The sequence below is a fragment of the Dermacentor silvarum genome, chromosome 6 (genome assembly GCF_013339745.2).
Source record: "Dermacentor silvarum isolate Dsil-2018 chromosome 6, BIME_Dsil_1.4, whole genome shotgun sequence".
NCBI classification, from domain to species: Eukaryota; Metazoa; Arthropoda; class Arachnida; order Ixodida; family Ixodidae; genus Dermacentor; species Dermacentor silvarum.
The window spans coordinates 78,433,101-78,446,769 of NC_051159.1; the positions used below are offsets into that span (position 1 = coordinate 78,433,101).

The 13,669-nt window shown below is 46.0% G+C and overlaps 1 protein-coding gene across 1 annotated transcript in view; it reads right to left on the reverse strand.

Annotated features, from left to right (window-relative positions):
• Window positions 1-525: 525 nt before the first annotated feature.
• LOC119456738 (uncharacterized) overlaps window positions 526-13,669 on the reverse strand; it is a 25,066-nt gene continuing 11,922 nt past the window's right edge. The window contains exon 4 of the mRNA XM_037718561.2: window positions 526-2,058. Within this exon, the coding sequence (XP_037574489.2) occupies window positions 749-2,058 (1,310 nt within the window). The 3' untranslated portion in view covers window positions 526-748. The remainder of the gene's footprint in view (window positions 2,059-13,669) is intronic.

Here is a 13,669-nt window from a genome sequence, read left to right on the forward strand (position 1 = left end):
CCAACTTGGTCGCGTGGTCTGTTTTTCAAATGGTGCTAAAAAAGCAACATTCTATGGAAACAGCAGTGAACGTTTGGCTTAAACCGATTTCTATAGCACGTGTAATCAGCAGTTTTTTTTTTTTTCAATTGAACCCATAACACGCTGAACCCGGCCTACTTCGAATCTACGATTGGTTGTTATGTTGCACCTGAAATAGCTAGCCCTCTTGCGAGATCATCAAACAGCGCGTGTTCCATGCGGTTTTCACTATTGTCGGTACAGTAGTGGTGGTCCAAAGAAACGAACCCTTGCCCAAAGCGACATAATATGCTTTGTGTACATGATAAATATGTATAAGTTGAAGTTAATCCAGTGTAACTGCACTGCGTAGTTCATCGTAGCTCCGGCGTCGCTTCGGGACGTAACTATAAACACAATCAATCAATCAATCATCAATCTCTCAATCAATACACCAATTATTTATTTAATAAAACAATCAACCAGTCAATCACGGATGAAGAACTTGTAATTCCCTCTGTTTTGTTTCCCGCACTGACAGCTTGTTGCCGTTTTGCTCATTTTGTATGTTCAGTCGTCCGGAGTAAAATTGTGATTCAAAAAGCAATATAGCACAATATTTATTCATGAGAGAAACAAAGTGATTTGAAAATTTCAGCTCTCGTTAGCTAAAACGTTTCTTCGCAAACACTGACGTTGGTGCCGAGAGGCCAGATAGCCTTATATTACATATAAAGTTGTCGCCATATTAACAGTAATTTATTTGTTTTGAAGGGGTCATGCCTTTATCTTCGGCTGCTGGAGTGGTGCGCATCGCAGTGTTGTTGACTATTTGCGCTGTGCTGAGCACACCAGCTGAAGTTTTTTCTGTTTGAGAACTACTGGTCACATTTCTGGTTGATACTTCGCGTGTTGTAGTAACATCTGCACCAGTTGAAGTTTCTTCTCTTTGAGAACTACTGCTTGAATTTTTGTTTGATACTTCACGTGTTGCAGTAACATCCACGAGAGTAGAAGGTTTTTCTGCTTGAGAACTACTGGTCGCATTTTCGGTTGATACTTCGCGTGTTGTAGTAACATCTGCACCAGTTGAAGTTTCTTCTGTATGAGAACTAGTGGTCGCATGTTCATTTGATATCTCGTGTGTTGTAGTAATATCCGCACAAGTTGAAGGTTTTTCTGCTTGAACACTATTGGTATCATTTTTGGTGGATACTTCGCTTGTTTTAGTAACATCCGCACCAGTTGAAGTGTTTTCTCTTTGAGAACTACTGGTCACAATTTTAGTTGATACTTCGCGGGTTGTAATTAAATCTGCATCAGTTGAAGTTTCTTCTCTTGAAGAACTACTAGTCGCAGTTTTGGTTGATGGTTCGCGTGTTGTAGTAGCATCCGCACCAGTTAAAGTTTGTTCCGTTTGCGAACTACTTGTCTCATTTCTTGTTGATAATTCGCGTGTTTTAGTAACATCGGCAACAGTCGAAGCTTTGTCTGTTTGAGAACTTCTGGCTACATTTATGGTTGATACTTCGCGTGTTGTAGTAGTATCCGCACTAGTTGAAGTTTCTTCTGTTTGAAAGCTACTGGCCACATTTTCGGTTGATAATTCGCGAGTTTCAGTAACATCCACACCATTTGAAGGTTTTTTTGTTTGAGAACTACTGGTTGCATTTTTGATTGATACTTCACGTGTTGTAGTAACGTCGGCACCAGTTGAAGTTTCTTCTGTTTGAGAACTACTGGTCGAATTTTTGTTTGGTACTTCGCGTGTTACAGTAACATCTGCACCAGTTGAAGTTTCTTCTTTTACTTCGCGTGTTGTAGTAACATGCGGCGCGTCAGTTGAGCTCATGTGTGTCTTATTTCGCCAGAGTTCCTTAAAGCGACTGGCAGACAGCTCGCAAGACTTTTTCAATGCTTTCTGAATTTTCGCTGTGACATTTCCCTTAGCGTATTCCTCAAATTTTCTTCGAGCCTTTTCGAAATAGGACACTCGTGATGGCCTGATCATTAGGCCCAGTTCACTCACATTCACAGTGCAAGCAACTTCTCCTTGATCTGTAATATAAAAAAGAAACATCAATATTTTTAACGCAATAACATATTATATGCATTATAACACATGCATATTATGCTTGGAAACTACTGACATCATGCTGCCTTCCTGCAGTAGAGCGGTCACGTTAACTATTACATTATTTCAGCCTAAAATAAAGCAATGTGCCCCTAAATGTTTGTTTTATCGTTGGGGACCCACGTGGGATAATTTAAAGGAGTCGCTCGTCACCGCAATACATGTGCCGAACAGCCAGACCATTAGCAGGCACTCGGTGTAGGTTGGTAAGTAGGTATGCATGTAGGTTCCTGTCTTGGATCATTTCTGGTGTCTTTAATAAAAAGTTGAGGTTTCGCCCGAAAGACGAAGCATCGAATTTCGATAACAAATCAGTAGGCAGCTATGCGCAGCAAGGATAGCAGTTTTATTTGCCGTAATAACTTGGAAATATCCGCTTACTAACTAAATTAGCAAGCATGGTGTCAGCGCGCACAAGCAAACATGAACACATCGCACCCGATGACCGCAGAAACACGCGGTCAAACCGCCGGAGTGAGGAAGCGCGGCAGCAGCGAGATAATTGACCTTCGTGCGGCGTCTCGGATCAACACAAACTAAAGGCTCATTCACACCGGCGACTTGAGGAGGTCGCGCGACCATTTGCGACTCGCGAACAAAAAGCGACCGAAGGCGACTGATGTTCACACCTGCAAGCCCGGCTGAGCGCGACCTGCAAGTCGCAATTCCGGACATTCTCGTTCTTAAGCGAGAAGTCTAGGGATCTACGCAGTTATAGCGCGCACTTCGCTGGCACTGTGTAAATTGGTTTCGCGCTCCGGCAACAGCCATGGAATTGGATTCGAGCGATGGCTGGATTTTGATTCGAGCGAACAGGAAGACACCGTCCCTGTGCTGATGTGCTCCGCCGGGGTGTCAGCTGTGGCAGCGCGGAAGCCTCCGAAGAAAACGCGACGCTCGTGGGTGCGCCCGTGCCTCCGCTCGTGTGAAGTGACCGGCCACGTACGCAAGTCGCCTCCTGCCCGAACTTTGTGCGCATGACAACGAGTATTATCGAGAGAGAGCAAGTTGTAATTTCTGGTTCGCATTGCGTGTTATTCGGTGCATAATATTAAAGCAAAGCTGTTCACCCGCTGTTCACCTTTGGGTGGCGTGCTCATCCAACGAACGGCAGCTGGAAAAAGGGTTTGTGTTGTGCTTTCTTTTTCTGCTGTTTAGCTTCCAGCGAATGCGACCGCGTACTTTCGACACGTTGCTGCAACTGCTGCGTCCCAGAATCACAAGACAAGACACCAATTACCGGCCTGTAGCCTGCATATCGGGACGCGGACATTGCATTTGGCGTGGACGACGACACACATCACTTTCGGCGCGGCGCTGATTGGTTGAGCAGCTTTGCGACCACGGTCACGCGACTGAAAAATCGCGCAGTGAGCGACTGGCCCAAAATGGTCAATTTTTGAGAAAAGCGACCATTTGCGACCATTTGCGACTGGTCGCTTTGCGACCAACTTGGTCGCGCGACCACTGTCAGTCGCCGGTGTGAATGAACCTTAAGTCGTAAAAACACAGTGCACGGCGAACTGTGCCCCTGTCACAGATGGCTTTCCAGATACAGCGGCCCGGGCGGGCTCGCGCGGCCGCCCGGAGCAGCTTTTGCGACTATGCTATCGGAACGGCTATTCTATAGCCGTATGGCATGTGGAAGAGCCGGCGAGTTATATGCGTCAGTATTACTGCAAACGCGTGTCAAGCTTAGGTTATTGTGAAGTCTACGTGACGTGTACGGTGACGTTTCCATGCCTAAAATATTTCGGTCAAACGGATACACATATTTATGAAAAAATTTATGGATACACGTATTTATAAATACACATATTTATGAAAAAAAATGGATACACGTATTTACGTTCAGGAGCCCTGAACCATTTTTTATTGTAGCGGAGAAAGACATTTGAAGTGAAAACAGGCTATTTCAGAAATGATTTACCACAAAAAGTTCTTCAATGCGTTCAGCAGAAGCGAAGTTATTGGCAATCAAACACGGCCTCCGCTGTGCTTCCCTTCCTCCTTCAATGTATTTTACTTCGAAGGCTACGGCGGAGTGGGGCGGGGCCACAACGCTCCGCCTTCGACATATCACCGTGGCACGCAGTTCAAATTTCATTTGGGATGCTAACGTAGACGTCAGAGAGAGGAAGAAAGGCAAAGAAAGACAAGGAGGTTAGCCAGTGTAAATACTGGCTGGCTACCCTGTGCTGGGGAAAGGGGTAAAGGGAATAAAAGATGATAGAAGAAACAAATAAATAAAAAAGTGAAGTAAGAAAAATTCGCGCAAGTAGACTCCAGGACTTCCGATTTTGGTGCCTACGCCGCGCTAAACGTAAGCCAAACGCGGCTGTCCTCAGAGAACCGCAGTGCGCTTAGCCGGTCGACTTGTGGCGGCCCCCGGGGCGGCAGCGGTCTAGCCGACCGCAACGACCCATAGCAGCCGCGTATTGGAATGTGCTCTATTACATAATAAAGCACACAGAAGAGAGAGAGAATCATGGCTTGTGTTGAAACGAGAGCGTTTGAGAGAAAGGTGGCTTCACACTCTGCTTGCGAGCTCCACGCACCGCCCACGACAGCAAAACGTGGCTCAGACGTTCACAGCAGCGTATGCTACCCGCGGACTATGTTATTTCACCAAGCCCGAGGGGTGGTTCAGGGCGCCTTTAAGATGTATAAGAAACAGTAGCGGACCGAGTGCGCTCCCCTGTGGTACACCCCGAGGAAAGATTGGAAAGGGACGAAGATAAATTGTTAACGAGAGTGAATTGCTGCCTGTAAGAAAGAATATTTCGGAGCGAAGATAGAGTCAGTGAATCCATTTTTAATGGTGATAATTTTATAGAGGCGGCAATAGGCGATGCGGTCAAGTGCTTTTGAAAAATGAAGAAAGATGCAGTCAGTTTGCAAGCTTTCGTCCATGTGAAAGTGCGGATATGTCGTTAATTGTACTAGTTGCGTCTCACATGACAAATCTCTTCTAAACCCATGGTGCTTCGTGAAAAAGAATTTGTAAGATTCCTGGTGATGAGAAACACATGGGGCGCGATAATGTACTCCATCATTTTAGAAGAAATGCACGTTAGTGATACGGGTCGATAGTTTCCAGATAGGTTTCTGTCACCGGTTTTAAATATAGGAACTATTTTGGCGGTCTTTCAATCAGTAGGAATCTGACCAATTGTTAGTGAGTGCTGGAAAACGTGAAATAGAATCTTGCTTGAAACCGAAACTGTATTTCTTAGTATTTTGGAAATAATGTTACCGATACCTGCTGAAATGGATAGTTTGAGGTTATTAATTAGGTGCGCGATACCATCAGTTGTCATGTCTATAGGGTGTCATATACCGGTAGTCTAGATCCGTAACCTCGGGCAGATCATCTAAACCTTCCATGGTGAAAATGGATGAAAAGAAACTCTTGAAAACTGAAGGCCCCTCGTTATCTGGAAGAGGAGCACCGTTAGCACTGTGCAAATTGATGTGATTATCGCAACTATTACGAGATAAAATTTGCCAGAATTTCTTGGGGTTAGATTTCAGCAGCGAGGGAAGGTCTTGAGAAAAATATTTATCTTTTGCAGCAGAAAGAGCTCGGCAGTAGCTTTTTGCGCAGTCGTTATAATTTTCCCAAGCTGACAGGTTGCACAAACGTTTGACTGATTTAAAAACGTTACATACGCTTCTTCTTATTTCGGACTTACGAAGATTTTTCGTAAACCATGGTTTGTTTTTGCGTGCTATTATTTTTTATTAGAGGCATGTGTTAATCAACCAGCGCGCATAGCTTGTCTTTGAACATTAACCAATTATCTTCAGTAGGCCTTGTGTAGAACGCGGTAGAAAGTGTAGGGTTAAAGAAGGAATCAAGTTCTCGGTTGATTTCGGCATAATTGCCCTTGTTAGAAGCGCGTATTGTCTTTATCGTAACTCCCGTAAATATATATATATATGAGAAGTACAACTTCGTGGTTAGCTTAGGTTTACTTACCCAGCAGTTTCGGTCCACTGACCGAAACTGTTGCGTAAATAAACCTAAGCTAACCGCGAATTTGTGCTTCTGCTTTATCTAAATACTTGGCCCAGTGAAAAATCGAGTTATTATATACATATATATAGTGCAACTGACCCTGGTCTGCCTCGGACCACCATCAGCTGCCTTTCGATCCTTAAAGAGGCAGGACGTGTGCCGAGGCAGCTCCTGAACAATACTTTGCTATCTGGTGAACGTTGCTTAAATCATGGATTCGGGTCCTCAAAGAGGTCCGACGTAATGCTACCGCATATTCCTCGCATTTACATTTAAAGGGTGTTCGAACCACCCCTCGGGCTTGGTGAAATAACTTAGTCCGCGGGTAGAATACGCTGTTGTGAACATCTCAGCCAAGTTCTGCTGTCGTACGCGATCCGTGGAGCTTGCAAGCAGAGCGCGAAGTCACCATTCTCTCAAACGTTCTCGTTTCAACAGAAGCAATGATAATCACTCTTTTCTGGACGCTTTATAACGTAATAAAGCACACTCCAATACGACGCTGCTATTGGTCTTTGCGGTCGGCTACACCGCGGCCGCCGCGGGGTGCCGCCACGAGTCCACTGGCTAAGCGCACTGCGGTTCTCTGAGGACAGCCGCGTTTGGCTTACGTTTAGCGCGGCGTAGGCACCAAATCGTAAATTTGAACTACGCGACACAGTGACGTCTCGGACCTCACGGTGACATCTCCGCCGTAGCCTTCGCAGTGCAAGGCACTGGAGGAGGAAGGGGAGCAGGGGAGTGCCATGAGAGCGAGAGAGAGAGAGAGAGAGAGAGAGAGAGAGGAGACGCATTCACGGAGCGGGAACACGGTGTCGGCATTGGAACGTGGTATCGGTGTTGCAAGCTACGCTATGCAACGCGCAGAGACAGCCGTAAGTCTGAGACGCGCGAAAAGAAATTATCATCATTATGAGCAATAAGATGAAAATGTTCGCGCGCACTTGCGGAGAATGCTGGGCTACGATCGTCCAGCTTCACTGTTTCAAGCGTTGCTCGGCCGAGTGCAAGGTTAGCTTTTTTTTTTTTTTTTTGTAATGCCCAGAGCTTATAATTAGCTTGCGGGCGCCCTTTCGAAATGCCATTGCATATCTCATTCAGCCACTAACTTTATTTTATTGCAATACACTAGAACGAATATATTAAACATTCCCTCGTCGTCTTTTTTCTACACAACACAGGCAGCGCATTCGTGTTGGGTGTTCCTGACATACACTTACCATGGCATGCGATATCAGAGGAGGAAGCATAACTTTTATTTTAGTAAAAGAAAAAAAAATACTGTCAGCCCGTCCACTTGGATGGAGATGGAAGACCAGCGAAGCTGTACTATGATGGGAATTATGCATTTCCAATTATGACTATTAAGATGTGATTGTGTAATTGGTTATTTGAACTGTTGAAGAATAAGAAATATGTATGATCCGGTGGTTTTTATTTATTTAGTGATCACAGGGACCATGGCCTTATGGTCGCTACGCTACACCACCTTAGGGTGTATGGCAAAGGTTGGCACGTTCTTCATAAACACGTCGTCAACGCCGCACGCGTTCACTGTGAACGCGGGCAAAATGCCGCAGCCGTCGAGAAAAGTTCTGCGCGTTGTTTGTGTGACTGCACACAACCGCTGTCAAAACGCTGGGTGCGTGACGAATGGCTAAACGCCGTTGTCGACACTGTTTGGGGAGGGGCGGGCGAGAGCCCAGAGAGAGTTGGCGGCAGAGGCCGGCAGGGCTGCGCGCATGCGCCGCTGTGGGAGAGCGGGCACGCACACGCACAGTCTATAGGGTGCCTCTATGCTCTCCTTGCCCACCCTTCCACTGCGAAGTCACTTTTGCTCTCTGCCGTGCGTTCTTTCCCAGTGAAAGTGGGCGTCCCTCACCCTCGCGCGCTTTCATTCGAACATACAGCATACGGCCAATGAGAGTTTTTTTCTATTGCCGGACGCGACGATCGAAATGTGAGCCCTTAACAGCTTCGCTGTAAAATACGCAAGCTGCTTCCGTCTGCCTGTTCGCGCCAGGGCAAATGCACTTAGTTCAAAACTCCTGCGCGTTTGGCTACCCGCAGGGTCCGCAGGGCCCGCACGCCAGCGTTCGCTGGCCATGCGGGCCTGGGCTGGACAGCAGGCGGGCTCCCACTGTTCTGATGTGGGGTTAGGAGTTGGGCTGGGGTTGCTGTTCGGGGACATTTCCAAGTGGTATGACAGAGTAATGCGAATGTAATAAGCCCCCCGTAATAAACGAGACGCCAATAAACCAGCATTGTCATCATCATCATGCGCGAAAGAGGAGTCCAGCTGGATACACCTTTCGGCATTGTAATAGGGTGGGTGACAACATTGCTTGAATGCTAATCGCATTAGCGTCTACATTTCTCGAGAGATATGGGTGCTGCGGGAATTCGAGCGCAAGAAATCGGCGCATATATATATATATATATATATATATATATATATATATATATATATATATATATAGTTTTCATAACAGCGCCCCTATAGAAGCACGAGATACTCGTCACGCTGCGAAGTTCTTATATCACCGGTCGTGCTGACGTAGTCACTAGGCATCGCGTGGCGCTCCTATGATTGACGTCGCTGGAGAAAATCTGGGCCGCTGGAGCAGTATTTTGGTGCGGGCGAAATGCAAAAACGCTCGTGCAGCATGCATTGGATGCACCTTAAATAACGTCACGTGGTCAAAATTATTTCGAAGTCCCCCATTACGGCGTGTACCATTCTCAGATTACGGTTTTGCGCACGCAAAATATCGGATTTTGGTATTTGTGTCTTCCTCTCACAAAAATGAGATGTTCAACAAGCGTTCGCTTTCGCTGATCTCGAGTCCAACACACATTTATGCCAGTTATCAATGCGCTCTCGATGTGGCTCTCGCAGCCTAACTGCGAGGGCTTGTGGGAACACATCGCCACGACAATGAGACGCCGGAAACTGCAGGGACTTATAAGTGTGCAAATTTCTTTGTCACAGAATGTGTATAAGCAATTAACATTGAAGCAATAAAATAAGCCTGTTTGCTTGCTTATTAAGCCGTCTTACTTAATGCATTGAGAAGCAATTAAAAGCAGCCAAATTCGACGTCTTACTGCTTCAATTGTTTATCTTTAGCTATAAATAATTGATACTGTTTTATGAACAGTGTTCTCTGCTCCTCGTTCTAGTACTAGTGTTGTGATAACAAAAGCGGCTGCTGTAACGAACATCAACCAAATAAAGCCTTACGTTACAGAATGATCCTTAATCCCGATTCGCCTGGCCGACAACAAATTGTTCTATGAGGAATTAGCTAAAAAGTATGACTTCTCTAATCACCTAGTGCTGATAATTTTTGCATCATGAGTTGTCCACGTTTTTGTGAACAATTGTTTAGAAAGCGTGTTACATCGTAGGTCGGACACTTCGCTTGACGCAGGCGAGGCAGACGCAAGCTGACAAGCTGGAAGAATGGACGTTTATTTGCAGTGCGCGTCGAAACACAAAGACAGGTTAAGGAAGGAGGGGAAGGGAAACAAAGTAAGAAAACGTAACATAGTCAACCAGAATGGCACATGTAGCTGTCGACTTCATCTGAGAAATGACAAGAACAACACTGCAGTTATAACAAAGCGGAAGTGTGTGATGATGTCACATTGAGGTGTGCAGTATTGCCGAAAAAAGAAAAGGAGGAGGTTCGAAACGTCTGTGAGAACTATAGTCTGTCAGATAGTCCACTCGATCGCAAAAACTTCAAGAGTGCCTTGACTGACTTGTTGTGTGACGACTGTATAGGCCGGCGTTCCAGGACTGTCTGCTCCGAAAGCGGCTGGTCGTCAAGACGTGCCAGCGCGGTCGCGAGTGACTTCCTATGTGCGCTGTATTGGGGACAGTGACAAAGTACGTGCTCGATTGTTTCCTCGTCGCCACAGTGATCACACGCAGCACTATCCTCCCATCCGATGCGGAAAGCAAACGACTTTGTAAATGCGACACCAAGCCACAATCTGCAAAGTACTGTTGTTTCGTGTCGGGATAGTCCAGGTGGAGGTCGAAGTCGAAGACAGGGGTCTAGTCGATGCAGACGTGTGTGTTGCAAACTAGGTGTGTTCCACAACGATTGTGTGGCATCGTCTGCAATCACTCGAAGTTTCGCTGCTGCATCTGTTCGTGACAGCGGGATTGGTTCCTGTGCGCCGTCTTCGTGAGCAGATCGAGCAGCTTCATCAGCATATTCGTTGCCCATTACGCCACAGTGGCTAGGGAGCCACTGAAAGGTGACGTCGTTGTCTTCTCCCACTACTTCGGTAGTGAACATAACACACTGTGCTAAATGCACCGAAATTTGCTATATTTTCATACATGGGAGAGAGAACAAAATTGGTCTTCGTTTCTGGTCTACACAAAGCGTATCTCGTATTTGCACACGGACGTCAAGTGATCCCGCATACCGAAGGAGGAGGAGGAGGAAAAAAGAAGGAAAGGCAGGGAGGTTAACCAGAAGCACGTCCGGTTTGCTACCCTACACGGGGGAAGGGTTAGGCTGGGTAGTCATGAAAATGTTGATGTAATCGTGGCAACCCTAGACAGACCCTAAGTGCCTGTGCCTGAGCACAGGGAAGAAAGCACTCGCAGTATAAACACATGCGGTGTGTCCCACACTGTCACATTGATCGGTCACTGCAGTTTGCCAGTCGACTTCATGAACTGTAACAATGTGCTTCACGTCCAAACGTAAACGTAATTCTTTGTAAGCCTGCGACGCGAAGTGGGGCCACGGTCCAAGAAGTGTTTCCTTTGAAATCGATATTCTGAAAAATGGTGCTGCTGTCCAATCGGAATCTAACCACCCATAACGGCGCTTTTGTTCCCCGATGAGATGGTCGAAGCTGTCACTGTTGCGGTCTTATAAAGATGACAAAAACACAACACGTGTTCCACCTGATTGTCTTATTTTCTACAGTTGCACGAGTGAACATAACAGACTGTGTCGAATGCCCAGAAAACTTTCATTTGCCGCCTCTGGTTAGGAGTGGCTTTTACGAAAGCATACCGAAGAAAAGATATTTGCTAAGCGGCCTTTTATAGATGCAGAATAGAAAATACGCGCACGCTGTTACGGAATTTTACTCCATTATTTTCAGTTATTTGAGTGCACACCATTCTTTCAAAAAACCATGCCTCTGTTTCTTTTTCGAAAAGTGAGATCTCCACCACAGATTTTCAACCTTCAACAAGAATAAAAAAGATATCAGGCGTTTTCTAAAAAAAAAGTATTGTTTGAGTATGACGAGCAGGTACTCTCATTAAATGAAGTTTCTTATACAGTATATGCTTATAGATATTATGGGATGGGATGCTGGTTATCTCGTCTGGGTTTCCAGGCTTTGTTACCTTTCATTCTGCGTGCTCTGGTGCACCTTGATTATATAATGGTCGGGCGGGGATCATCCGACCATTACATGATCAGATGGTCCAAAAAGCGCTATACTTGAACATGTAGTGACAACCTAAACAAAATAATACATGAACGTGCGCGATGAGTGTGTTAGCAAGCTTTTGATCAGATGCGTTTATATTTGGAAGCGTTGAGGGACCTGTGACTATTTAATAGGCTGTGATCTTCACTGTTGGAATGTATCATCACAATATGTTAATTTGCTCGAGGAAGACAAGAATATGGAACGTTGAAAATAGGCATTTACAGAAAACGCTGAACCGTGCAACGTGTAGTAAAATTATGACCTGGCATTCGAACTTCTAAACAGACATTGTTCATGGTTTAACTGCGCAAGCAATTGTGCTGTCTAAGTAGCATGACAACTGACAGCAAGAAATAAAGCTAAATGTTTGAGGCCATTGTTAGATCTTATTTAGCTTCTTTTTGAGATACCTTCAGCAATGTCATTGCCCAGCATATCTAGAAAAATGCCACTGCAAAATGTATTTTCACAATATATCCAGGCTATGAATATCTGCAATTTTTAATACGAAGCATTTTTGGAATCTTTGCCCGAATTTCTTTGTATTGTGGGCACGGTAGTGTGGTCTAATTCCTAACAAGTCGTTCATGTTCGCGAAATTCTGTTCTGCGCAACTAAACAATAAATCACCATTTAATGATTCTACCTTGACACCTCATATGTCTCCAAAGCACACCCCCTTCACATGTCTCAACCCCTTCATTTATTTCTTAAGCTTTAGCATTATTGGCTAACTCGGTGTGTGCCAGTGATGCATCTCTATGCTGCCTAATAAAACCATAAACTACGTCATAAACCTGTACATATCGGCTTATAAGTAACTCTAAAGCACACAGGCCTCTTCTTTACAAAATCTCATGACATTCAACGGCATTTCTTATTTTCTTATATTTGTTACGTTAGCGTTACCGCATATTTATGCCTCTAGCCATGCGACAATTCTCGATCGATCTTCCGGAAGGAGTACTTTCCTTTGGGATACAAATGGTGTACCATGCTTAAATACATTTACGGATGTGTCATAGTTCTCTATGCATACACCGCTCACCACCATCCTTCCCCGATAAGGTCCTCGGCACATCACTGCGTCGACATCTGACACAGCGTGTCCGCCTGATCTGGGGTGCGCATTTTAGCATAGCTTGAGAACAGTGTAGTGCATAAGCATAAACATTGCGTGATGATTGTGCTGGGATCAATGTTGCACAGCTCCATAGTGTTTCTTCATCACAGTATAACAAATCAGCCGTCATGTCATCGCCGTCATACTTGAGCCGTCACTGTCATCGCCGACATGCTGCAATCGTCTCACACACGGTCACATTGCGCACACCGTTGCTCGCCTTACATAGACGTGTTCGACCGTCTGGTAACGCTTCCCAGAACCCCAAGCAATGCTGCTTAGCCGACTACCCGAAAAATGCTTCACATAACCTGAGTTCTCACAGTGCGTGTGATCCGCATATATTGTAGCGAGAGCTACATTGGCCGTATTCTCTCCATTTCGCTGTGGCCGGTGGCCACACCGCGAGCTGAGCTGTTGCCTAGCAACCGCCGCAGGCTGGCAGCGCCGCTCGCCGTGCCATCTGGTATGACGTCAGCGGAGGAGCCGGTGAAACCGCGAGCTGGGCCGTTGCCTAGCAACCGCTGCAGCAGGCAGCGCCGCTCGCCACGCCATCTGGCATGACGTCAGAGGAGCCGGTGAAACCGCGTTGCAACAACAGAGGAGGAGCCGGCGTTGTATCGTATATATATAGAAGGGGTGGCTCGGTGGGATTCGTTGGCAGATATCGAAAGTGAGTCGGAGAGGCTGAAAGAAGCCAGGCTTCGTCGTCGCATCGAAACCAAGAGGAGGCAGCGATCCGAGCAGACGGAGGAAGAACGAGCCGCACGCCTCGAGAAGCGTCGTAAGTACGAAGCGGCCAGATGAGTGGATTAGATGAGGATGGTTCGTCATAGTTCGGCATCTCGTGCCAGGGCCGCGGATCAACGACGGAATGAAACCAGGAGGAGGCAACGAGATGCAGGGACACAAT